Raw genomic sequence first — 26,177 nt, forward strand, 5'->3', positions numbered from 1 at the left:
ATGACCTGTTCACCTCCCAAACTGGAGGCCCTGGTTTACCTGCAGGACTCGGAGCTTGTGGCGGCTTTCCAGAGACGATGTGGACTTTACCTGGTCGAAGTCACGCGTCACAGTGGAGGGATGAAAGTGGCAAGGGGCCTCGACCCAATTGACCAGTCACGTGGCTTACACAAGACAACGTGGGACTGCCAGGACAGCAATTCCAACTATAAATACAAGGAAGATGTACGTACTGTACTCATGATAATTCTACTAGAATTGAACAATCATGAACTCAACCTAGATAAACTATTCAAACACAGCTTTTTGAGTCACTCCTTTAAAATAGGAAAAGAGATGAGGAAAGCACTCCAAAACATTTATATTTTTCATAAATTGTTGAATGAACTGACTCGCTTTTCTCGTTAGTCTTGCTTTTTCTGTTTGCAGCCAGGTGCTCTCCTCATCTGTACAGAGATAAGTATTTATTTAGATTCTCCTAGCTGCCTTTTTGACGACACACTGAGGCCTTGGAGCAATGGTGGTGTCAAACTAATTCAAGGGCTATAAGTAAATGTTCAAGCTCAGCCGGCGCTTCCTAAAATATACATTTGTTAAATTTGACATTTTCTCAAGTGTCACAGAACATTTGTGGAGTATTGAGCTTGAAGTTAGACGTTTGAAAGTGATACTACCCAGTCCTAAACTAGTGGGAAATAAGTTAGGTGTTTGTAATTTACATGAGTAGTTATTCAGAGGTCATTTCTTTTTACTTCCTACATTTAAAAACATACTCCTTTGTCAGACAGTATTAAAATCTCCATGAATGATGGCACAATGCAAAAATGACATGAAAAGAGGTAAAGTCATCACTGTTATTTTGACTGCATTCATGGTGTCTTGTAAGGTGGGAAAAACAGGGACATCTTCAACATGCAGGAACGTGGACCAGGGGAGCATAAACCACAAAGCAACTGATTTGGGGAAGCAAGTTATTCCCCATCTGTGCATTTAAGAGAATACTCTTCTGAAAAAGCACATAAAACTAAGGTGTATTTTCCCAGCTGTTATGATTAGCTAATTTAGACTGATTGTGTTTATTCAAAACATTAGCAAAGCTATAGCAACAGCTTGTTTTTCCCAACTAAATACAAATGCTTGAAGGTAGCATGTGACGTAACTTTTTTTTTTTGCGCAGAAACATTACTTTGCGTCCTGAGTTATCATTTCTGATATCACGTAGACAGTAACTGCGCGTAAGATGTCATTTATATGTTTTACTTTTGCACGACAGTCTGTACTTTTTTTTTTTTTAATCTATCTGCACTTCTACTTAAGTACAGAGTCTGAGGACTTTCACCACTTCTTAAATATAAGTACAAGATGAGATGTAACCTTTGGGATGTTGGATAACTCAATGCTGTATTGATTACTGTTTTGTGTGTGACAGGGTTGCAGCACACCTGAATATGAAGTTCGGAACAGGCTGCTGTATTTCCTTTTTATGTTCTCGGCTGGTCTCGGGCACGAAGTCTTTTATATCACCTGTCTGCCATGTATACACTGGAACTTGGATCCCTTCCTCTGTCGACGGCTCGTCAACATGTGGACTGTGAGTCAAAATATAGTAAAACAATACGCATGATAGTTAGAGCTACTATGTCTGATTGCCTCAATTATTTGTAAGAGTCGAGGATATTAGTAACTTAGAAAAATGCAATACAATTCCACACCACTGCAAATGAACGCATAGTTGTGTTGAGTTATTACTTCTCTGATAGTCATTGAAACTGAAGTTTGTTAATTTTGCTGTATCATTTGATACAGTTCTTGTATTAGATATCATTGTATTGTGCAAAGGGTGACCTCCTGGATATTTTTTGCTCCTATCGGAACACAGAGTGCACAGCACTTTGCCAGGAATGTCCACTTTTTGTATGTGTTCGGTTAGACATGATACCGTTTTCGGTCCTATCTGCACGGTTACACTTTTTTCAAGCCATGCCCGTCTGAAACAGTTTTTGATCCAGCATCCTTGTCTATTGCCCTCGCTCGATCTTCATCCTTTTTTTCTAACACTTTCACCATCGTAAAACTTTGAACACACCGTCGCTCAGTTCGTGCTATCTAAGTCCCACGCGTCATTACTTGGCTAACTAACAAGTTACACTGCGATTTCTGAGAACTGGGAACACATCTCCATGGCAATGGTGAAACTCGATTAACCACTAACACGACTGTATAACACTGTTGTCCAATCGAGTAATCTGCCGCAAACAAGTTTTAATGTGTATGTCGCAAAATGCAAATATTTACCCTACTGAGCAAGTTAGAACGGCATATGATAGTTGTGCTTGTGCCAGCACGAAGCTGAACTTGCAGCTCGGAGCCCACCACCGAGAGGCAGGCGCACGATACCCTACCTCCCGAAATTTTCTCAACGGATTTGCGCTTATCTCGAGAATGGTCATTTTGGTCTGAAAAAGTTGAAAAATTCTCATCCCTGGATATATTTCAAATTCAGAGTTCAAATTTTTCCTTTCAAAGTTATCCTTCTGAAGTCACATGTAGTTTACCAGATTTCGCTGCCACGGCTTCATTTACTCCGTAGCTCCATTCTTGTGGCCATTTCGATGTTATCCACATTTTGAACAAAGGCCCCCTTGACGACCCCCTCACACTTGGGAAAAAGGAAAAAACAAAAATGAAACGGAGCCAGGCTGAGGAAGTAGGGAGGTTGCTTGAGCTTGGTGATGTTTTATCAGCCAGGAACTGTCAGATGCTCGCAGCATTGTGAACGAGTGTGTTACCATGGTAAAGCAGCCATGAGTTGTCCTGTCACAAATATCTCCTCTTCTGGTGCATGGAATGAAGGCAAACGCTGCAGAATCTTTTTGTATACATGCTGCTTGTTCATGTGGCCCCCGTGGCAGGAACTTGCAGTGGATAATGCCCCTCTACGGTGGCAGAGATCGGTCACAACAACTGCAAATGACACAACGCAACACTTTAATGACACATCACAACAGCATAAGCACACAAAGAAAAGGCAAAGCCCACATCACAACGACATTAGCACCCCGGAAGTGTGCTCCTGTTCTGTCCGACTGAATAATTTGTCCGGGTTAGCCAGGAACTGCTGGTGGATCCACTGACTGAGGAGCGAAATTCTCAAGTTTTAAGAACAAAGTAGGGGAAAGGTAAGTGAAAGTAAACTATTGCTTTTTCACATTCTTAATTATGCAAAAGGAAGTTTTAACTTGTGCCATGGGTAATATTTGAGCTGTGCGAGAGGGCCTGTGAGATTCTTCCAAATAGTTATTTGAAATTAGTTTTATGACTTCATTCATGCTTCTTTGTCACCAGGATACAGAATGTTCTGTACATTTTGTGGAGTGAGTCTTTTACTTCCTATTTTGTCTTCCTGTGGTTCATGGGGAAGACATTCATTTTCAAGGACTCTTCATGGTGGAGGCATACAGTGCCTTGGGAAAGTATTCGGCCCCTTGAACCTTTCAACCTTCCACAACATTTTCAAGCTTCAAACATAAAGTTATAATTTTTTTTGGGTGTCAAGAATCAACAACAAGTGGGACCCAATCGTGAAGTCGAACAAAATTTATTGGATATTTTAAACTTTTTTTTTAACAAATAAAAACCTGCAAACTGGGGCGTGCAATATTATTCGGCCCCCTTGCAGTAATACTGTGTAGCGCCACCTTTTGCTTTAATTACAGCTGCAAGTTGCTTGGGGTATGTCTCTATCAGTTTTGCAAGTCGAGAGACTGAAATTCTTGCCCATTCTTCCTTGCAAAACAGCTGGAGCTCAGTGAGGTTTGATGTAGCGCATTTGTGAACAGCAGTCTTCAGCTCTGCCCACACATTCTCAATTGGATTCAGGTCTGGACATTGACTTGGCCATTCTAACACCTGGATACGTTCATTTGCGAAAAATTCCATTGTAGTTTTGGCTTTTGGATCATTGTCCTGTTGGAAGATAAATCTCCATCCCAGTCTCAGGTCTTTTGCAGACTCCAACAGGTTTTCTACCAGAATGGTCCTGTATTTGGGTCCATTCATCTTCCCATCAATTTTAACCATCTTCCTCTTCCTTGTCCCTGCTGAAGAAAAGCAGGGCCAAACCATGAGGCTGCCACTACCATGTTTGACAGTGGGGATGGTGCGTTCAGGGTGATGAGCTGTGTTGCTTTTACGCCAAACATTTTGTTTTGCATTGTGGCCAAAAAGTTCGCTTTTGGTTTCATCTGACCAAACCTCCTTCTTCCACGTTAGATGTGTCTCCCAGGTGGCTTGTGCCAAACTTTAAATGAGACTTTTTATGGATATCTTTGAGAAATGGCTTTCTTCTTGCTACTCTTCCATAAAGGCCAGATTTATGCAGTGGACGACTGATTGTTGTCCTATGGACAGACTCTCCCACCTCAGCTGTAGATCTCTGCAGTTCATCCAGAGTGATCATGGGCCTCTTAGCTGCATCTCTGATCAGTCTTCTCCATGTTCGAGATAGAAGTTTAGCGGGACGACCGGGTCTTGGTAGATTTGCCGTGGTCTGATACTCCTTCCATTTCAATATGATTGCTTGCACAGTGCTCCTTGAGATGTTTAAATCTTGGGAAATCCTTTTGTATCCAAATCCAGCTATAAACCTTTCCACAACAGTATCTCGGACCTTCCTGGTGTGTTCCATGTCTTCATGATGCTCTCTGCACTTGTAACAGAACCCTGAGACTATCACAGAGCAGGTACATTTATACGCAGACTTGATTACACACAGGTGGATTCTATTTATCATCATCAGTCAACATTGGATCATTCAGAGATCCTCACTGAACTTTTGGACTGAGTTTGCTGCACTGAAAGTAAAGGGGCAGAGCAATATTGCACGCCACACTTTTCAGGTTTTTATTTGTTAAAAAAGTATCGAATATCCAATAAATTTCATCCCACTTCATGATTGTGTCCCACTTGTAGATTCTTGACAAAAAATGTTAATTTTATATCTTTATGTTTGAAGCCTGAAATGTGGCGAAAGGGTGAAAAGCTCAAAGGGGGACGAATACTTTCACAAGGCACAGTATCTGGTATTTGATTAATTTAATCTGAAATCACCCTGTAAAATTGCTTGATTGGTTCATGCATTAACTGGAGTCTTTAAACTACACCAGTGTCATTGCGAGTGTCTGTCTCCATGTGCCCTGCGAATGGCTGCCAACCAGTTCAGGGTTTACCCCGTCTCCTGCCTGTTGACAGCTGGTATGGGCTCCAGGACTCCCAGGACCCTTGTGAGGATAAGCGGCTCAGAAAATTACCAGTAATTTGATTATCATCTTAACTTCACCCTATTAATAAATTTTGTTTGAAAACTTGTGGGCAGTTCAAAAACAGAAGCAGTTATAGTACATGCAAATTGTGTTTTAGGTCGTCTTAAATCAAATGTACTGAACTGTGAAGGGCATCTTTGGCATTGTCCATAGAAGGATTTATTTCTTATTTTGAATCCTGTTGGCTCAAACATTTCTTTCACAATCTCCCTTTTACTGAAGTCTGGAGACAACCAAGCTTGAAACAAGGCTTTGTCAGTGGGATGCTTGGTTACTCTATACAGGACTTGATTCTTTCTTAGATTTCATAGGAATAACAACAGATTCCCAACATCATAACAAAGCTTTCACACAGACTTTACTCATCCAACTTGCTGCAACTCCTGCGGTATTTGACTAAATGCGACGACTGAGGTCTGAAAGCTCCCCTGCAGTGGGAATGTCCTGTAAAAAACTACATTATACTGAGGGACATCGGTAGTTTTTAAGTCACCTCTGCTATGCAGTGAATAATGGAAGCAGTTAAATGATGCAGAGTAAAAAGAACAAGGAAACCTCAATAAAATTGGAAAATGCACTGGCATTCAGATTTTGTAGACTGAAATAATCATTGTGATGAGGTGTTGGGCACATCAGCTTTTTGTCAAGCCTATTTGGCAGTGGCTGTTATTTAAATTTCAATGAGATTTCATATGCAATGCAATATCTTCAACCACATAAAAATAATCAACACATTCCAACATACATTCTGAGGCGCTGACACGTAAACAAATCCAAAGTGCATATCTGCACTTGTTACTTTGGAGAACCTCCAGCACCCACCAACAAAATAACTTTCCTGCAACGATAAAATGTTTAGAAATGCTAGCCCAAACAAGTGGACACTGCTATTAATGCAGTAAAAATATGAAACGTTTGTTTTAAGGGAACAACAATACCAACGGTTTATTGACACAAAAACATCAAAATTAACATAATCCATGATTGTTAAAACCAGATAAAAAGCCTCCAAAACTCAAAGAATTCATGGTGATTTTAATGAAGTACTTGCTGTCCAGCAGAGCCAGCTTTCGAGTTTCTGGCACATGTCTTTGCATTTGGGAATTTGGAACATGTGAGACACTGAAGGCGTCGATTTGGATTCATTCCAGCAGGATGGATGTCTGGCACACCGGTGGCAAACATGAGGAACTCTTCCAAGGATACTCTGACACTTTGTAAAATGAATTTTTTAGGAACATAAACTGAGTTGAACCATCAACTGCAACAGCGGTACTAGACGATGCCTGATGACTTTATCTGGCAAGTCTGGTGTCATTGGTCAACTCATCACTTACTCTCATCATTGACTGACAACCGGACAGAGGATATGTATGTATAAAAGCATTTGGAAACATGTTCAATGACTGGAGAGAGCTGAAAAGAAAAACTACTTTTGAGGCCAGTCCTGGAATCTTTCTGACACACCTTGTATGCATTTGTACAGATCTGTCTGAGCACCTCAGAGTGCTCATGAACCGGCCTTCAATCTTATGTTGCAGTGTTCACAAAGCATCCACTCTTCACTCCACAGGTTCATTTCCCACTTCACCTTTCAACCTCTTTTCATCCTTGTACCCCCTTCCTGTGACCTGTCTATGACACTATGTATGTCCATGTACCCCCGGGCCAGGGTCTATAGGGGCCAGACTGATCAGACCCCTGACTGATATTCCATACAAGAGGGCATCGGAAGGAGAAGGCCTTTACCTTTATATAGATGTTTAGCCCATTAGAAGAAGTCACATAACAAGAGATCCTCAAAGTGTATCCCTGGAAAAACAGATTTTGACATTTTGGAGCACAGAAGTAAAGTGTGTGACAAGCAGTGTTTTGCTGCCCTTTGTGTCCCTGCCTCGAGCCCTTGGTGGGCGCCCTGTCCCTGAACCCCTTGTTTGGCTCCCTCAGGGTAGGAGACCAGTCCCCTGTGTGAACTCTCCTCAGACACACACACCCACACACACGCGCGCGCGCGCGTGCGCACACACACACACACACACACACGCACACACACACACACGCACACACACACACATCATCTTGTCAGCTAAAAACACCAATTCTCCTCCCTCTAGTTAGCCATTACCAGCTTCCTTCTGTTCTCCTTCCCCCTTCTGTACCAGCAGAGTGTTTTATAGGCCTCATCACAAGTCTGTGCTTGCTCTCACTCTGGGTTGACCATTTGGGCTGTGATCCCCAGGGGCACATCACCATGCACTTCTAACAATGACCCACCATTGTGCTTATGGACTAATGTAATGTTCATGAGGTCTTTGTATTGTGCTGTTCCTGTGCGCACCCTGCCCCCCATCATGATCACCCATATTATAAACAATTCAGGCCAACAACTGAAGGGCATCAATGGGTTTTGTGACTATGTTAAAAGCGGACAAGCAAACATTGAATTATGCATGACTATTTGTAGTGTAATTCGGATTTTTAAGAAATCTATGAAAATTGCAGGGCGACTATTATATATATATATATATATATATATATATATATATTATATATATATATAGTGCCTTGTGAAAGTATTCGGCCCCCCTTGAACTTTTCAACCTTTCGCCACATTTCAGGCCTCAAACAAAGATATATATATTTTTTTTGTTGTAAAAAATCAACAACGAGTGGGACACAATCATGAGGTGGAACAATAATTTATTGGATATTTTATACTTTTATAACAAATAAAAAACTGAAAAGTGGGGCCTGCAATATTATTCAGCCCCTTTACTTTCAGTGCAGATAACTCACTCCAGAAGTTCAATGAGGATCTCTGAATGATCCAATGTTGACTGATGATGATAAATAGAATCCACCTGTGTGTAATCAAGTCTGCGTATAAATGTACCTGCTCTGTGATAGTCTCAGGGTTGTGTCAAAAGTGCAGAGAGCATCATTAAGAACAAGGAACCCACCAGACAAGTCCGAGATTAATGTAGTGGAAATGTTTGAAGCCGGATTTGGATACGAAAAGATTTCCCAAGATTTAAACATCTCAAGGAGCACTGTGCAAGCAATCATATTGAAATGGAAGGCCACTGCAAATCTACCAAGACCCTGCCGTCCTTGAAACGTTCAGCTTGAACAAGGAGAAGACTGATCAGAGATGCTGCCAAGAGGGCCATGATCACTCTGGATGAACTGCAGAGATCTACAGCTGAGGTGGGAGAGTCTGTCCATAGGACAACAATCAGTCATAAAAAATATGTTTATTAACTATGGCATTGGGCAACAATGCTATGACAAGGGTGAGTGACAAGAAAAAGTCTGTTGTTACCAAACGTACATTAGTTGAAAAAAACGATTACGCTTGATTACTGATTCCAAAACTAGTTCAGAAATTTTGTGTGTAAATGTTATGAGACAATTAAATAGTTTTATGTTTTCAGAGTCATAATGGCCCTTTTGAGGGAAACCATAACTATAATATGACTCAGGATGGGAATGCGTTTGACACTCGTGCAGTACACTATTAGTAGGGCTTAAAGGTCAACTCACAGCCATATATACACATTTTAAAATGTTATGACAACTACATATAAAATTATTTACTTCAATGTCTACAGTCAAGAAAATAAGTATTTGAACACCCTGCTATATTGCACTTAGAAATCTTGGAGGGATCTTAAATTTTCATCGTAGGTGTATGTCCATTGTGGGAGATAATCTAAAAAGAAAAATCCAGAAATCACAATGTATGTTTTTTTCAACGATTTATTTGCGTAATACAGCTGCAAATAAGTATTTGAACACCTGTCAATCAGCTAGAATTCTGACCCTCAAAGACCTGTAAGTCCGCCTTTAAAAGTCCACGTCCACTCCATGTATTATCCTGAATCAGATGCACCTGTGTGAGGTCGTTAGCTGCATAAAGACACCTGTCCACCCCATACATTCAATAAGACTTAAACTTGTAACATGGCCAAGAACAAAGAGCTATCCAAAGACACCAGAGACAAAATTGTAGAACTCCACACGGCTGGAAAGGGCTACGGAAAAATTGCCAAGCAGTTTGGTGAAAAAAAGGTCCACTGTTTGAGCAATCATTAGAAAATGGAAGAACTAAACATGACGGTCATTCTCAATCGGAGTGGAGCCCCATGCAAGATATCACCTCGTGGGGTCTCAATGATCCTTAGAAAGGTGAAGAATCAGCCCAGGACGACACAACAGGACTTGGTCAATGACCTGAAAAGAGCTGGGACCACCAAGGTGACTGTTGGTAATACACTAAGACATCATGGTTTGAAATCATGAATGGCACGGAAGGTTCCCCTGCTTAAACCAGCACACGTCAAGGCGTCTTAAGTTTGCCAATGACCATTTGGATAATACAGAGGAGTCATGGGAGAAGGTTTTGTGGTCAGATGAGACCAAAATTGAACTTTTTGGTCATAATTCCACTTACCGTGTTTGGAGGAAGACAAATGATGAGTTTCATCCGAAGAACACCATCCCTACAATGAAGCATGGGTGTGGTAGATTATGCTTTGGGGGTGTTTTTCTGCAAATGGGACAGGATGACTGCACTGTATTAAGGAGAGGATGACCGTGGCCATGTATTGTGAGATTTAGGGGAATTACCTCTTTCCCTCAGTCAGAGCACTGAAGATGGGTCACTGTTGCGTCTTTCAACATGACTGTGACCCGTAGCACACAGCCAGGAAAACCAAGAAGTGGCTCCGTAAGAAGCAAATCAAGGTTCTGGCATTGCCTAGCCAGTCTCCAGACCTAAACCCAATAGAAAATCTTTGCAATACAACGAGCCCGAATTTTAGCTAACACGCAGGAAAAAACAGCTACTTTCCTGCCGGTAAGACAGGGACAAACAAGCGAACTCGCCAGTGTGGGTGTCTGCAAAAATGTCACTTCCTGGTTCTTCTCCAATACAAATGCCTCGAGAAGATTTTCATGGCAGGAGATGAAAAAATCCATATACAACAACATCCTGATGTGTGGTGAAAAACTGGATGAGTCCATTCTGGCTGACTTTTGTTTTTTTTTTTTTTTTTTAATTAAAACTGTTTTATGTGTCAGTGGATCTTTAAGCGCAGCTATGAACAAGTCAGTGCTGAGTCAAATCACTCCAAAATGTTTTTTCTCATTTCAGTCAAAATCAATCACACTGTGTATTATACACGGGTGCGCATTATCCAGAAGAAATTACGGGGTACCTACTTTCCCCTTCACTAGCTGAAAACTACCAATAACTATTTCAAGATGTATAGAATGGAATAGAAAAAGTGCAAAACTGATATTTGCGTACAGTATACCAGTACCTCTACTTAAAAAATTCATTCCAGAAGTCATTTCGTAACATGAATTTTTCGTAAACAGAAGCACTTTTTACATGTAAATAGCTTAATCCAAGTAAATAGTGTACAGAATATAAAGAATAATAAAAATGATATGAATTTACCTTTGGCGTTGCACGATTATGCAAAGAGAAGGGTGAGTGACAAGCAAAACGCATTTTGGGGTATGGAGGAGGAGGCAAAGGCTTGCCATCTTAGAGAAAAAATTCCTATGAATGTACGCACACACACAACTTAATTTCACTAAAGTTTCTTGGGGTCAAATTGAAGAAAATGAATAAACTTACAAAAAACAAAAAAAACACTTTTCCAATGTGCGCTAGCCTGTGACAGTATGTGAAAGTGCTACCATGATTCTGTGACAGTCGAGTGTTTAAAGGAAATAAAAAGCATCACGGGTAAAGACTGACATTCCTCCTAGCCAATGGGTTGTCAGGAAGACGCTACGGTGATAGCCAATGGGGGAGCAGCTCTATGGCGCAACACAAACCAAGATATAGAAAGTACATCGTGGGTAAAAATTGACATCCCTCCTAGCCAATGGGTGCCAGGAAGATGCGACGGGGATAGCCAATGGGAGAGCAGCTCTATCACGTCACACAAACCAAGATACAGGATGCTTACGTTGGGTGGAATTTGGGGACTACATATCCAGGGCCTATTTTCTCCTTTCGTTATTCTTAATTTTACTATGTAACTAGAGACAATATTTTTCAGAGGAGGCATTTTATAGGGTCCGATGAATGAAGTCTCTCCAACCAGCCATTCTCTGTAATGCTTATCCTCGAGAGTCGCAGTTGTGCTGATGCTTATTCTGGCTAACGGTGGGTGTTAGGCGAGGCACACCCTGATCTGGTCAACAGCCAATTCAAGGGCACATATATACAACCAACCATTCATATTATGAGTGAAGTCCAATGAAGGCATATAATGTTTTCCTGATCCAATTTGGGATTGTTCAACTTTGGGAGAATTCTGTACTAGTGTACTCATTGCCATTCTGATTTTCACTGTGCATTGTGGCGTGCTGGTTGACGCATTGAGGTAACCCGGTACGGGACAAGCCCAAAGGAAAGGAAGATTGTTTGGGTTAGGCACTGGCGCTCTATTGATTTAGAATACATCAACAACAACAATATTATGAATGCTTCAACAATCTATTGCATTCCACTACAAAAGTTTTGGGGAAAAAAATCCACGTCTTCTAACTAGAATCAAAGGTCTTTAAAGGTAGTGTGTGCTCAGTGCAATAACCTATTTTTTTTTTTTTTTTTTTTTTTTTTTAAATCGCCTATGTGACAAACTTAGATTTAATATTAAAGCACTTCAAATCTCACGTATAGCGTGTACTCTTTCTGGGGGAAGCCACAACTACAGAAGTGACAAACTCGCGTGAGGGTTCTCTCGACTTGAACAGAACATACACCCTTCTTCCTTTGCTCTCATCCTCATGTTGACAGATCAAAGTACAACTCTCCAATGGCCTCAATCAACACGGACACACACACACTTCCCTGTGCGTTGAACTCTTTTCACCTCCTAATGTGACCAGACAGTCCCTAGGTCAGCCTTTTAACGTGACTTTTACAAAGGCATCAGTGAGAGGCTGGAATAGTGGCATGACTGAGGCAGCTGAATATGATGTGTGGGTCGTTCGTGGGTGTGATGGGGAAAATTGTGTGGTATCATATCATGCACGCATTTGGGCTGCATTGTGTGCGTGCAGGGGAAGGGACATAGAGGATGATTGTGCACACACTGTGTTGTTGTTGTGTTGTAAATGCACCCATGATGAATAGATGAAGTCAGGCATGCTTAATGGGCTCAGCATTGCCTAGCCTCTGTTTATTTTTCATACTGAGTAAACTAGACAAATGGGCAACGTCCAATTGCAAACTGCATGTTTTTTTAAGCTCTACAGGAAAGCCTGACAATTTGCCATTGTACATGAAAATCTCATCTCTGCTCTTTAAAATCCAATCCAGACTAAAATTGCGTCATGAGTTTCTCACTGCGCTACCTGGTGGTGACAAAAATGGCAATTTTCCTTTCAGGTTCTCCCGTTAGGGGTCGCCACAGCGTGTCATCTTTTTCTATATTAGCCCATCTCCTGCATCTTCCTCTCTAATACCAAGTGCCCTCAAGTTTTCCTTCACAACATACAATAATCTTTTCTTTGGTCTTCCTATTCCTCTTTTGCCTGGCAGCTCCATCCTCAGCACCCTTATACCAATATACTTACTCTCTCGCCTCTAGACATGTCCAAACCATCGAAGTCTGCTCTCTCGAACATTGTCTCCAAAACATCCAACTTTGGCTGTCCCTCGAATTAACTCATTTCTAATGCTATCCAACCTGCTCACTCCTAGCGAGGACCTCAACATGTTCATTTCTGCCACCTCCAGTTCTGCTTCCTGTTGTCTCTTCAGAGCCACCGTCTCTAATCTGTACACAATGGCCAGCCTCACCACTGTTTTATAAACTTTGCCCTTCATCCGAGCAGACTCTTCACATAACACACCAGACACCTTCCACCAGCTGTTCCAACCTGCTTGGACTCGTTTCTTCTCTTCTTTACCACACTCAACATTGCTCTGGATTGTTGCCCCAAAGTATTTGAAGTTGTCCACCGTTGCTATCTCTTCTCCCTGGAGCCTCACTCTTCCCCATCCATCTCTCTCATTCCCACACATACAGTGAAGAAAATAAGTATTTGAACACGCTGCTATATTGGACTTAGAAATCATGGAGGGATCTTAAATTTTCCTCATAGGTGCATGTCCACTGTGAGAGAGATAATCTAAAAAGAAAAATCCAGAAAGAAGATTTATTTATGTGATACAGTTGCAAATAAGTATTTGAACACCTGTCTATCAGCTAGAATTCTGACCCTAAAAGACCCGTTAGTCCAACTTTAAAAGTCCACCTCCACTCCATGTACTATCCTGAATCAGATGCACTTGTGTGAGTTTGTTAGTTGCATAAAGACACCTGTCCACCCCATACAATCAGTAAGACTCAAACTTGTAACAATGCCAAGACCTGTCCAAAGACACCAGAGACAAAATTGTACAACTCTACACGGCTAGAAAGGGCTACAGAGGAAATTGCTGAGCAGCTTGGTGAAAAAAGGCCCACTGTTGGAGCAATCATTAGAAAAAGGAAGAAGCTAAACATGAGGGTCAATCTCAAATCACATTGGAGCCGCATGCAAGACCTAGTGGGGTCTCAATGATCCTTAAAAAGGTGAGGAATCAGCCCAGGACTACACGACAGGACTTGGTCAATGACCTGAAAAGAGCTGGGACCACCGTTTCCAAGGTGACTGTTGTTGTTTTGACATCATGCTTTGGGGGTGTTTTTCTGGACATGGGTCAGGACAACTGCACTGTACTAAGGAGAGGATGAGTGCAGCCATGTTTTGTGAGATTTTTGGGAACAACCTCTTTCCCTCAGTCAGAGCATTGAAGATGGGTCTTAGCTGGGTCTTTCAACATTACAATGACCCGAAGCACACAGGCAGGAAAATCAAGGAGTGACTCCGTAAGAAGCACATCAAGGTCCTGGCGTGGCCTAGCCAGTCTCCAGACCTAAACCCAAAGGAAAATCTTTGGAGGGAGCTGAAACTCCGTGTTTCTCAGCGAGAGCCCAGAAACCTGTCTGATCTAGAGAAGATCTGTGTGGAGGAGTGGCTCCTCAACTGTTGCTCGCAGATACTTATTTCTGTCCTGAGTCTAGCCTCCACTACTCTTTCCCATAACTTCATTGTGTGGCTCATCAACTTTTTTTCTCTATAGTTCCCACAGGTCTGCAAATCGCTTGTGGTCTTAAAAATGGGAACGACCACACTTTTTCCTCCATTCTTCAGGCATCTTCTCACCCACTTGTATTCTGTTGAATAAGTTGGTCAAAAACTCGACAGCCACCTTTCCAAATTGCTTCCATACCTCCACCAGTATGTCATCAGGACCAACTGACTTTTAACCTTCTCATGTAGTATTTACTGGATTGCTTTCATATTCAAAAAGGGGAAAGCAGAATTGTGAATGCAATTTTTTCATTTACATTATAACAATTAAATTGTGAGGAATGTGAGTGTGTGTAAATTCATTGACAGTCAAACCAATAAATTCAGTCTACGCTGTTCCAAATTCAGATTTATTGACCAAGTGTGTAACAACACACGAGGACTTTTTCTCTGGCATGAAATGTTTTTATTTTTCAACTATCTTTACTCATCAAGTAACATGCTCAACAACTCCCTCAAATATTGAACTTGTAAGCCCCTGGATAGGTTCTGCCAGTCCCTAATTTTTAGATGCAAGAATTGTCTCCCCAAGTTGCTGTTGAGATCTAGAACCCTACCCACCCAGTGCTTTTTTAAAGATAGTTTGGAGGTTTTTAACATTTTCGAGGTCATAATTTTACAATACAGTATAGTAATTTTCTTGAAATGTCCCTTGTTTGCATTCCTCTCACAACTCATTTTGCCTATTCTGTGCTTTTCATCATCAAAAATATCCTTCTTTTCCCAACTATGCACAAAAATGTCATTACATTCTAACCTGGTTAATTAACTATTAAACTTTCCCCAGAATTATATCAATAATTTAAATAGACAGCAGAAACTGTGCAAAAAAAAATCCCATTAAAAGACTAAAAATCTTTTTTTTTTCCATTTACTTGTACATGTGTATGGTAATCATTTGGAACAAAAGTTACTGGTGCTTCTAATCTTCACTGATAATCTCATACGCATTTTTCTCTCTCGTGATCCAGCACAATATCAGTAGGTTGGTTACGTTTTTTTTCTCCCATAGCAACAACCATTTTCTGATTACACTTTTAGCATGACTGGTCATAACAATCTTTCTACTGCCTCCCTTCCAACACTCACATTAATGCCATGTGCCCTCAGTCCACACACTGTGTTGCCATCCCTCACTGTCAGCCATTCATTAAATATAAAGGGTACGCTTTAAATAAAACTGGGCTGAGTGGGCTGCTCACGTAGGGAAGAGAGAAGTGAGGGGACAGCATATTTGGCAGGGCAGGCACATTCAAACTGTACCTACCTACACTAGCGCGCACACACACACACACACACACACACACACACACACACACACACACACACTGCACAATTTGTGCCTTCACGTCGAGACATACAGTATCATACAGAAATTTTGCCTTTTGAAACTAAGTTTCATTTTAATTGACAAAAGTATTACTTTCTCCCATTTAGTTGAAGTTAATAATGTTGTGGAACTGTATTAACATTGTTATTCATGAACCAGCCCAACATTATGGCCACTTACGGGATATGATTATCTCCAATAAGAGAGCTTTATCAAAACTTTAAGTTTCAACTGTCAAAAAGGCAATAATTTAAAAAATTTATGTTGATTATTGTTGTAGTTTCCAGTAGTGCAGAAATGTACTGCACTGTATTCTGTTTATCTCAATTAGTTAAATGAGAGCCAAAAATATAAACAATAGCTCTCAGTATATTGTGGTACTTTATACTACGGCACTTTCACTGCAATAAAAAATTAACAAAATCCATTACAATAAAGCATTAGTCTTTGTAAATGCCGAATATTTAATAAAGCCCTTGTTTTGGATCCTATATCATGTATGTGGTAATAAAGTAAATGGTCGGTGTACTGAATTAATTGTCAGCTGAAGATATACTTCAAGCACCATTTTATCAGTTCTTTTATGTATCTGTGTATTTCTTCACTTGCAGCTGGTGATGTACATTGGCCAGGTAATGAAGGACATGCTAAAGTTGCCCCGTCCCAGCTCGCCTCCTGTGGTCAAGCTGGAGATGCGGGTTGATGTGGAGTATGGGCTGCCCTCGACCCATGCTATGGCCGCCACCGCCATCTCCTTTACACTGTTACTAAGCGCCCCTTCCAGAATTCAGGTGAGCATAACTTCTTCTTATCCGTTCAGCTTGTGTTTTTAGGGGTCACAACAACATATGATCCTTTCCATATATGCCTATCTCCTGCGTCCTCCTCTCTGACACCAAGTGTTCCTCATGTTTTCACGCACTACATCAATCCACCTTCCTCTTGCTCTCTTGCCTGGCAGCTCCATGCTCATCACCCTCATTATCTCGACTCTGGATGTGTCCAAACCAACAAAGTCTGCTCTCTCTAACTTTGAACCTTGGAACTAGAAAAGGTAAACAAAATATTAGGAACAGCTCTCACTATGATCCAGTTAAGTTGTACTCGACTGATGTCTTACTGCACAGTTGAAACTTGAAATGTACATCCACTGTATAAAAAGACGCATACATTTTTTCCCTCACTGTCTGACATGAAATTAAACAAGATTTTTTTAGGCCAATTAGGATTACTAAAATTATTTCTATTTGCAAAATGGGTCAATAATGAGAGGACTTTTTTGGGACAAATTTTCTTCAATTAGAAGTTTACATATATGATCCATACATTTTCCAAGCCACTTATCCTCACAAGCGTTGCAGGAATGCTGGAATCCATTCCAGCTACCTTTAGGCGAAAAGCGGACTACAGTACATGCTGAATCAGTTACGAGTTAGTCACAGGGCATGTTTACATATATTTCATTAGCATTTGATACTGTAGCCTGTACCTTTAAACTGTATAACTGGGGTCAAACATTTCAATCGTTCCAAGACCTCACAATAATCAGTAGGAAATTTGGTCCATTCTTCCTGAGACCAGTGGTGTAACGGTCACGTTTTTACAGGCCGTCTTGCTTGCACATGCATTTTCAGGTCTGCCCATACATTTTCAAAAGGATTGAGATCTTGGCTTTGCAATGGCCACTCAAAAACAGTGACTGTTATCCCTAAGCCACTTTGTGACCAGGTTGACTAAATGGTTCTCTTCACTGTGAATTTGGAAGACCTGTTGGCTCCCAAATTTAAATTTCTTGGTTAATATCTCGAGATGTTGCTTCATTATTTACACATAATGGTTTTACAGGATATATATCAGGATATTACCAATTTTGTGAAGTGCTCCAGTCCATCCAGCAGCAAAAGAACTGCACATCGTGATGCTGCCACCGGGGCATTGCAAAGTTGGGATGGTGTTGTCCTCCAAATATTATGATCCTCATTGTGGCCAAACAATTTTAGTTTCCATAGACTACAAGACAAGTCTCCAAAAAATTAAGGGCTTTGTCCCTGTGTACATTTGCAAATTGTAATCTGATGTTACATCCGGAGTAATGGTTTCTTCTTGGCAGAGTGGCCCTTCGGCCCATGTTGGTACAGTGCTCGATTCACAGAGGATAATGACATGCTTCCCAGCTTCAGACGGGCTTTTGTCTTTGTTTTGGAGTTGATTTGCACATTTTAGAAAAAAGTACCTTCATCTGTGGGAGACAGAACCAGTCTCCTTCCTGAGCATTTTGTCAAAATAGCCTCATTCATTTTTTTCAACATCTGTGGATGAACAACATAGTGTAAAAAGCAGAAAACCCCAGTTTTCCTTTCCCTCAGTCACTTTGGAAGAGCTCCAGAGGGATCCTGAGATGTCTACACGCGAGCTGGGAGTCAATCACACCAGTGTCCAGGGTCTTTCCCGGCACCTCTTCACAGAGGTAGATACCTGGAAGACCCTAGGGAGGTATCAAGGAAACATCCAAATTAGATGCCCAAGACACCTCTTATGGCTCCTTCTTATGTGAAGGAGCAGCGGCTCCACTTTGAGCTTTCTTGGATGACCAAAATCTGGATTGGATGAATAACTCACATCTTGGGGACTTATAAAGTGCAAAAAACAAGGGCAGGGGGTTCATGGAGGATAAAGAAAGCATCAATAATGATGGCTTAACATTCAGAGACGCAAGATGTTCCCTGTCCATGGCCTTTTGTAAAGACAAGTGTTTGGAACTCTTGCATACAGAATGACTTGTGCCGAATGTGGTGGTTCTAGTGCTGGCCTAAGAACAACCAACTTCTGGCATTTAGAGAAATTGTGCGTCTAATCCAAACAAATACTTACTTCGTACATGAGTACATTTCAGAAACTGTACTTTTTGAGTTGAATCTGTTTTATTTAATTTTTTTAAACGAAGCATCAGTTTCCAATTTTCATGGCGGCAGAATGAACCGCTGGTTGCCCAATCTGTGTGATAGTTCTGAGGTGCATCACTGTGACAGAAAATTGGCAATAAGGGACAATCCCCCATCCCTATTAGTCAATTATTCTGAGTTTCCACTGTACATCCACGTCACTCAAAAGACTACACCCACCTTCTGAAAGCATATACTGTATATATTTGCATTAACAGGGGCTGTAGTGTAGAAAGTTTGGATGGGGACCCCAAGTGGAAGACAATTAGTATTTTCACATCAGAATTGTATGCATGAAACTTTAAAATATGGTATATAGAGTAACTATTTTAACAGTGGTATCGTCTATCGTGGGGGCGATCTGCAACATAACCCCCATGATTAACGCGGAATTACAGTAGTTAGATTCATTTTAAAGTCATTCTGGTATTATAACAGTAGTCTAGCTAGAGTTTTAGAGTTCCCTACTGAGTGTGATGTGGGGGAGTTATATTATTGAGGCCAGTGGATGAAACCTATCTTACGGTTAAGCAAGTGGAAAGATGGGAAGCAACCCCGGTGTCTATAAAACAGTCCTATCTGGGAGACTGGACAAAGGGCCAGGAGGGGCGGCCTGCATTTGCCATCAGTCTCCATGAACTACACCCGCCAAGCTGCTGTTTCGTCTTCTGATGGACTTAGGGGAGTCAATGACTGTCAGTGCACAACCACACCTCCTGCCTCCCCCTATTTACAACTTCTTGGCCTCTTTATCGCTCTCACTTCACCAAGGTGTCAATAAAAACACTTTGTGCCTCAACTATGGACTTCCTTAATTAAGGTCAATGATTTAAATGAAGAACCATGGCAATGAGGATTTGCAGCTAATAGCAGCTGTAGTTTTTGTACAAGGCAAAAGTTGGTGACATCTCAAAAGCTCAACCAACCCGTGTACAGTACAGGGTTGAACTTTGGCATCATATGATGCAGAATTCCCCTGAAACACTGAGCATGCATTGCTACAGATGAGTAGTGGACTGTTCAGATGGTTCTGAATAACTATTCGGCCTTAGGGCAAATTCCCGGAACAGGTCGGAGGTCACCACAGTCAATCACAGGGCGACCCCCTCCTGTTCCTGGCGTCCTTTGTAGCCAGTGGGGAGGGGGGGGGGGGAAACTCTCTACATGAACTACCATTGAATAGGCTTCCAGCTGCTTCCAGACAGGAAAAGACGCAGGGAAAAAAAGGCAGTGGAGAACTGAAGAAGAGAAGGGTGCAGGCGGTGGATGAATGTATGAGACTTCTCACTGTAATTGAAATGGAGAAGAAACAAAACCTGCGTCCTTAGGTAAGAGAGGAGAGGAAGAGAGGATGGAGATGGAGGAATGACACTTAATGATGGCCACTACATCATGCTACTGAATGGAGTAGTGGCAGAAAGGACTCAGACAACACACTTGAACAGGATGGAGATACAGTATAGAAGATTTGATCACAAACTTCAAGGAAGGACAAAAGGTTAAAGCAAATACCTTATATCTGCCTTCACAAGACACCGGCAACACAACAATCTGTTTTTATCTCATATCACCATGCACTTGTCATTTATTGTAATTCAGTGTTTTGTATTTTTTTGGTTTGCTAGATCCAGTTCGAGCTGGGTCTACTGATAGCTGTGATACTGTCGACAATGGTGTGCTTGAGCCGTCTCTACACTGGAATGCACTCAGTTTTGGTATGTTTGTCGTCATCGCTCTCTCACTCTCTCATCTACGCAGGATTAAACATTCAAGCGCAATGCGAAATACATTATTCATTTGTATCTAGTTAAACTGTCTGGCAAGGTTTAAAGACATCATCATCATCCCCTATTCTCTATATATCTCATAAAATGTTGGCTATTAAGAGATAATCGGGAAGGTTGAAAGAGGATGTCAGAGATGTGTTGCTGACGGTATGAACTGACAAAATTTCCCAGACACTCAAAATTCTCAAGTCAAAATTGTAGACTTTAACCTCTTCTGCCTTTTGTACGGAGATCCTGCAAAATCATCACATCTGAGATGAAATAGTGTACCTGCCAGCACTTATGCATCTGTGTTTCTTTGTAGACAACTCATAAAGGCTAGCTATTGCTGCAATTTTGAGTAATTTCAAACCGCGACAGCGCGGCCCACAGTCAGAAAACTAGGTGAGTCATGATTTCAGTGCTATCGTATGATGTGAAGCTGAAGGTGGTCCTCGGTTTACGACAATAACCTGACATTTTGCTAACCGCACACATACACGATACAGAATCCATGACAATACAATACTTTTACATGTCAACAGTTTTGGCAATGATGATAAAGAATTACTTCAGCATTGCAGGCTGGTGTAAAAAACATTTTGCACAAATCATATCGAAGTGACTACCAAGACTTTGCAGGGCAGCCTGTGCTCATGGAAAAGTGTCTTTGAGCGCCTAGAAAAGCATTATATACTGTAAGTGTAATGCATTATTACAAATCCATCCATTTTCTGATTTGCTTATCCTCAAGAGGGTCTCGATAATATCCCTATCCCAGCTGTCATCAAGAGTACATCCTGAACTGGTTGCCAGTCAATAGCAAGGCACATGGAGACAGACAACACTCATACTCACAATCACACCTTAAAGTATCCTATTAATGCATGTTTTTGGGATGTGGGAGGAAACCAGAGTGCCCAGAGAAAACCCACACAGGCATGAGGAGAACATGCAAACTCCACACAGGTGGGGCCTGGATTGAACCCCGGTCCTCAGAACTGTGAGGCCAACGCTCTACAGCTGTGTCACCGTGCTATCTGCATTATTATCATTATTATTAACAGGATGCTGCTTCATAGGTCTCTGGTCTTGCAATGGTTACAATTTTGGTGTTTACTGACCTAAAATAGCATCGGTTTTGATACCTTTAGACCTAATTAGGAAAAACTACCACGACCCAAAGCAGCAGGCATTAGTCCATCTATTCTTATGGCCAACATTAACTGTTCATTGCCTTAAAGTGAGCCATCATTTGAATAAATATTCTGCTGACAGTATTATGCCACCACAAAAAAAAAAAAAAAATTCTGAATCTGCAAAACTTTCAGAGAGTACTGCAAGAGGACCCTCCCCACTCCCAGAAAAAACTTATTTTGCAAAGTGCAACTATAAATTAAATCAGTGGTTCCCAAAGTGGGGTCCACGGACCCCCAGGGGGTGGAAAAACATCTTTCCAGGGGGTCCGTGACACTATGTTTGAGACAGAGTAATAATTAAATATTTTTCTGAAGACCAAAAAAAACGTTTTTCTTCTGTCCCTTTTTTTACTACGTACGAGTGTAAGGCAGGGTTTTCAACGCTATTAGATGTGAAGATGAAAAAACGAAACCGTCTGGAAGTATGATGTGAGAATTGCCCTTTTCAGTGTTAAACCACGTTTTGATTTGTTGTGCAAAAATAAAAAGCAACATCATGTGAGCCACTAAAATTGAGTATTTCTTTGTACCAGAATGGCATAGCTGAGTCCTGCACTACATTATTGGCGAAAGTTGAGGTTGGGGGTCCGGGAGATTTTTGAATGACTCACTGGGGGTCCGGGCCCAGGTTGACTTTGGGAACCACTGAATTTAAGTGTCTTTGTAATTAACCATTGCAAGTATATGACTTTGAATTTTAGTGTCTTTACAATTAACCATTCATTGCTACTCTTGTAGGATGTCATCTGTGGTGTTTTGATCTCAGCCCTCATCATATTTTTCACTCACCCCTACTGGGAAGCCTTTGACCAGTTCCAGCTCACCAGCAGCATGTCACCGATACTGGCATTGATGCTTCCCCTGTTCCTCAGCTACAACTACCCAGAGCTGGACCATTACAGTACCACACGAGGGGATACCACCACCATCCTTGGAGTCGGGGCAGGCTGCTCTGTTGGATATTGGGTGAACAAACAGTTGGGGGAGACGTTTGAGCCCCAAGGGGTGCTGCCTGTGCCCTTACCCACACTGACAACATACACACTGCTGTCGGGCATTGCCCGCTTCCTTGTCGGAGTGGCAGCATTAGTGGGTACTCGGCAGGTTATGAAAACAGTCAGCCTCCATTTGTTGTACTGGTGGTACAAAGTTCCAAAATATGACCAAAGTGCCAAGATGAGGAAAAAAATTGAAGTCCCAAGCAAGTTTGCCACATATACAGCTGTTGGACTTGTTAATTGTATAGTGGTCAATAGAGTCTTCGTTCTATTGGGACTATGATTAATAGAACATGAAAGAGCAAAATGTTTATAATCTGCATTTGCAAGGGCAAATTTATTGTACAGAGAGTGGAATAAATATTTTTCATGTTTTTCTTAATAGGCCAACGCTCATTTTTTTTTTTTTTGCAAAGACACAGACTATTGAGGCAACTGAATTTTAAAGATCCCATACGTCGGCTATTTAAATTTACTTGACTTACCTTGGCGTTGTCATGACTGTCCAGAAAAGCACCGTTTGGGAGCTACTTTTGTTTGACCCAGCTTTTTATCCAATGTCCATACTTGGCCAATATTTGGCGCTTTCCTCTGATTACTTGCCTCCATGTAGCATGTAGATGATCCACTTGTCAGGTAACGCTGGGTCGGGGTGGAAAGGGAAGGTGGCTCTTTCCTAGTGATGTAGAAAAACTTGATGAATTTGAATGAACTGATTTGTCCTCTCAGCAAAAAAGAAAAAAAAAAAAAAAAAAAACTTAGGCATGCATTCATGACTAATTCATATTACAAGTTTTCTGAAGCATCTTAGAGAATAAATTCCAAATACTAAAAATCACTAGTTTGACCAAATGTTGCCTTGAAAAAGATGCATGTTCCTAAAAACATTACACTGCTTTGAAGAGCCAGTCACTGTCATCTTTCCAATGAGCTCCCCAGCCAAGACTGCATTACACAGTATCAGCAACTTGTTTCAGAGTGAATTTCACCACATCATCCTGCCAGTTTCACAGTCATCTGCAATATCGTCTATATCCATTTGAGTAAGCTTTGAAGGAATGAAAGTGTTAATTAGCAAGACTGCTGCACAACATGCTTTCCTGTAGCAACTTACCATGAAAGGAAGAGAGAAACATCCCTAGTCAGATCACAGGTAGAACAAAAACTTACTGCAAAGCGATCAAAGTTAAGCACTTTATTGACTTGTTTCCAGACAAGTATGGGTGTGTAGACACTTGCAATGTAGGTGTCTGGTATGGACCAAAGCGGAAAATGGTAAAATACATCTTGCTTTGTACATTTGGGGCTGGTTCACTTAGTATTGGTATTATTTTAACAGCTAATGTGGCATGATGAATTAAAAAAAAAAAAAGGATGACAAGGTCAACTGGTCTGAAAAACACCATTGGACTCACACTGCTCAGAGGTGGGTTAATACATAGATAAGCATTAGCACGCAAGAAATCAAACTGTACTTTCGTCTATTTTAACAAACTAGTCACGTGTGAACACACCCTGAGCAGCAGGTTTTTCTGCATAGTTGATCCTTGTTTTATCACTGTGAAGACAGGGGTAGCCAAGCATTCTTATCCTTTATATCTTGTTAAAGACAGCCACATCCACAGATTGAACATATTCCTCAAAGGCGGTGATAGCTTCCTCTAGTATGTCAGTGCCCACTTTGTCATCCTTCACCATGCATCCTATTTGGAGCTTCTTGATTCTGTAACCCACTGGGACCGGCTTGGAATGACCCAAGAACAGCCCGTCCATGTTGACACTGCGGACGCACTCCTCCATCTTGGCCAGGTTTGTCTCCTCATCCCAGTGATTGACGTCAAGATTTGGCAAAGAGTGGTGATTGCTTGGATTTCTTGGCTGCGTACTCGGCGAGATGCTGTGCTTTGATTTTGGCTGTCTCTGGGCTGTCACTGTTATTGGCTGAGCCAAACAGGTCTATGTCTTCGTCATTCTCAGTAGAGGTGGGAGGAGTATCTGGCGGCACAAACTGCTTGTTGACGACAGGGAGGTCAGTTCATTCCCTGTGGAAGGATTTAATGTGAGTGTACCAGCGCAGCAGATGGCAGAAAGTTGGTGGGGGAGCAGTTGTGATGGCATCAAAGATGGCTGTGTCAGCCTGAGAGGGTACAAAGCCTTCGATGTAGCTTTTGTCCATCAGGAAACCATTGAGGGCATTGAGACCCTCGGGTGTGCTCAAGTCTCCAAACACTGTTTTTGAGGAGGTGGTAGCGTGTGTGGTGAACTTCTGTATGACGACTTCCTGCATGGGAACCTCATGCGTGATGGGGATTTCAGCTGTGTGGCCACTAGAAAAATCAAAGGCAACAAAACAGGATGAGCTGAGAATAGAGGCACACACAACCCATTAAAAACAACACACATGCCAGTTAGTTTACAGACTGACAAGACACACACACACACACACGGTCATTTTTATTCATCGAGTGAATCAAAGTGAATGTAAACAGGCTCACTTTTACTGTTAATATATAAAACAAAATGGCTCTACACTCTGCTGCTGGATCTTTTATTGTTATTATTAAATGGCATCCTTCCAAATCCAAACATCTTTACTAGTCATGAATTGCATTGCTGAATGTGTTTTCTTAACAGCATAAGAGGAATTCACAGAAAAGGCTCGATATCCATCTCAAGGGCGGAGCAGGGCATGGTCAGCTCGAAGCTGTTAATGACATGTGGATGGAGGACCCCGAGATGTCCAATGCTTTTTCCATGGAAAAAGATCTCTGCACAGCGTCCAGGAAAGAAAGTGGTATCTGAAAAATACAAAAGATTAACTACTGAGGAGAAAGAATTGATGAAAATGGTCAGTTTTGCCTTGATTTCAAGGTTGAAGGTTACATTAAATCGCTGTTTATGCCAGAAGAAGTGTTATGTCCCAGACACACCTCCAACAGATCCCTCCCACCTTCTTTGAACTTATTAAAACAGTGAGCCCCCTGCAAAAAAAAATCATAAAATGTATAAGAAATTCATACTAAAATCCATTTATATACAGATCAGTGAGTTGGTGTGTGCTCAACAGGTTTGTATTTAATTGTAGTCCCGGCCAATAAACATCTGAAAAGTCCACCAGCGACTGAGGATCTCCTTTTTACACGTTTTGTCTAAAAACTCGCTCACTCGCACTCTGAAAGCATGCTTCCTTCAAGTTCTTTGTTACTTTTAGTTGAAGTTCACTATAAAAACTGATTCATAAAACAAGAGTGTGCAATATTGTCTATTTAAATGGCAAAATGATTAACCAAACTACTCTACTCCGTGGAAAACAAAAGTGCGGATTCAAGGAACCATCTCTGCCTCTTCATCTTAATTGCACTGCACGTCATCCAGTAGATGACAAGTGTCGAACGGCATGTAGCGGTGCAGGCGTGCAAATCAAAACTTTCCGGTATACTGAAGTATAAATCC

General features: G+C 41.4%; 2 protein-coding genes across 5 annotated transcripts in view; one reads left to right on the top strand and one right to left on the bottom strand.

Moving 5' to 3' along the window:
• On the top strand, positions 1–23,400 carry sgpp2 (sphingosine-1-phosphate phosphatase 2). The gene is made up of 5 exons (XM_061828192.1): positions 1–234; positions 1,430–1,591; positions 16,431–16,610; positions 20,387–20,476; positions 22,465–23,400. Exons 1-5 carry the CDS (start codon positions 1–3, stop codon positions 23,005–23,007), a joined length of 1,209 nt encoding a protein of 402 aa, XP_061684176.1. The 3' UTR covers positions 23,008–23,400.
• A 1,138-nt stretch (positions 23,401–24,538) lies between these two features.
• farsb (phenylalanyl-tRNA synthetase subunit beta) overlaps positions 24,539–26,177 on the bottom strand; it is a 20,289-nt gene continuing 18,650 nt past the window's right edge. Inside the window, exons 17-18 of one of the 4 annotated variants that reach the window (XM_061828181.1) lie at positions 25,375–25,522; positions 24,539–25,051 (exon numbers count right to left, since the gene is read on the bottom strand). In XM_061828181.1, the coding sequence (XP_061684165.1) occupies positions 24,760–25,051; positions 25,375–25,522 (440 nt within the window). In that variant the 3' untranslated portion in view covers positions 24,539–24,759. Of the gene's footprint in view, positions 25,052–25,356; positions 25,523–25,602; positions 25,706–26,177 lie in introns of those variants that run through there. The other 3 variants (XM_061828182.1, XM_061828183.1, XM_061828185.1) reach the window with 3 other exon arrangements.

Source organism: Syngnathoides biaculeatus, chromosome 8 (genome assembly GCF_019802595.1).
Source record: "Syngnathoides biaculeatus isolate LvHL_M chromosome 8, ASM1980259v1, whole genome shotgun sequence".
Taxonomy (NCBI): Eukaryota; Metazoa; Chordata; class Actinopteri; order Syngnathiformes; family Syngnathidae; genus Syngnathoides; species Syngnathoides biaculeatus.

Bases quoted from the DNA above. Each gene is read 5' to 3' on its own strand.
- sgpp2 (XM_061828192.1), top strand. From the start codon at position 1: ATGACCTGTTCACCTCCCAAACTGGAGGCCCTGGTTTACCTGCAGGAC. The intron at 235-1,429 runs GTACTCATGATA...TGTGTGTGACAG, and splicing joins ACAAGGAAGATGTACGTACT to GGTTGCAGCACACCTGAATA. The intron at 1,592-16,430 runs GTGAGTCAAAAT...CTTCACTTGCAG, and splicing joins GGCTCGTCAACATGTGGACT to CTGGTGATGTACATTGGCCA.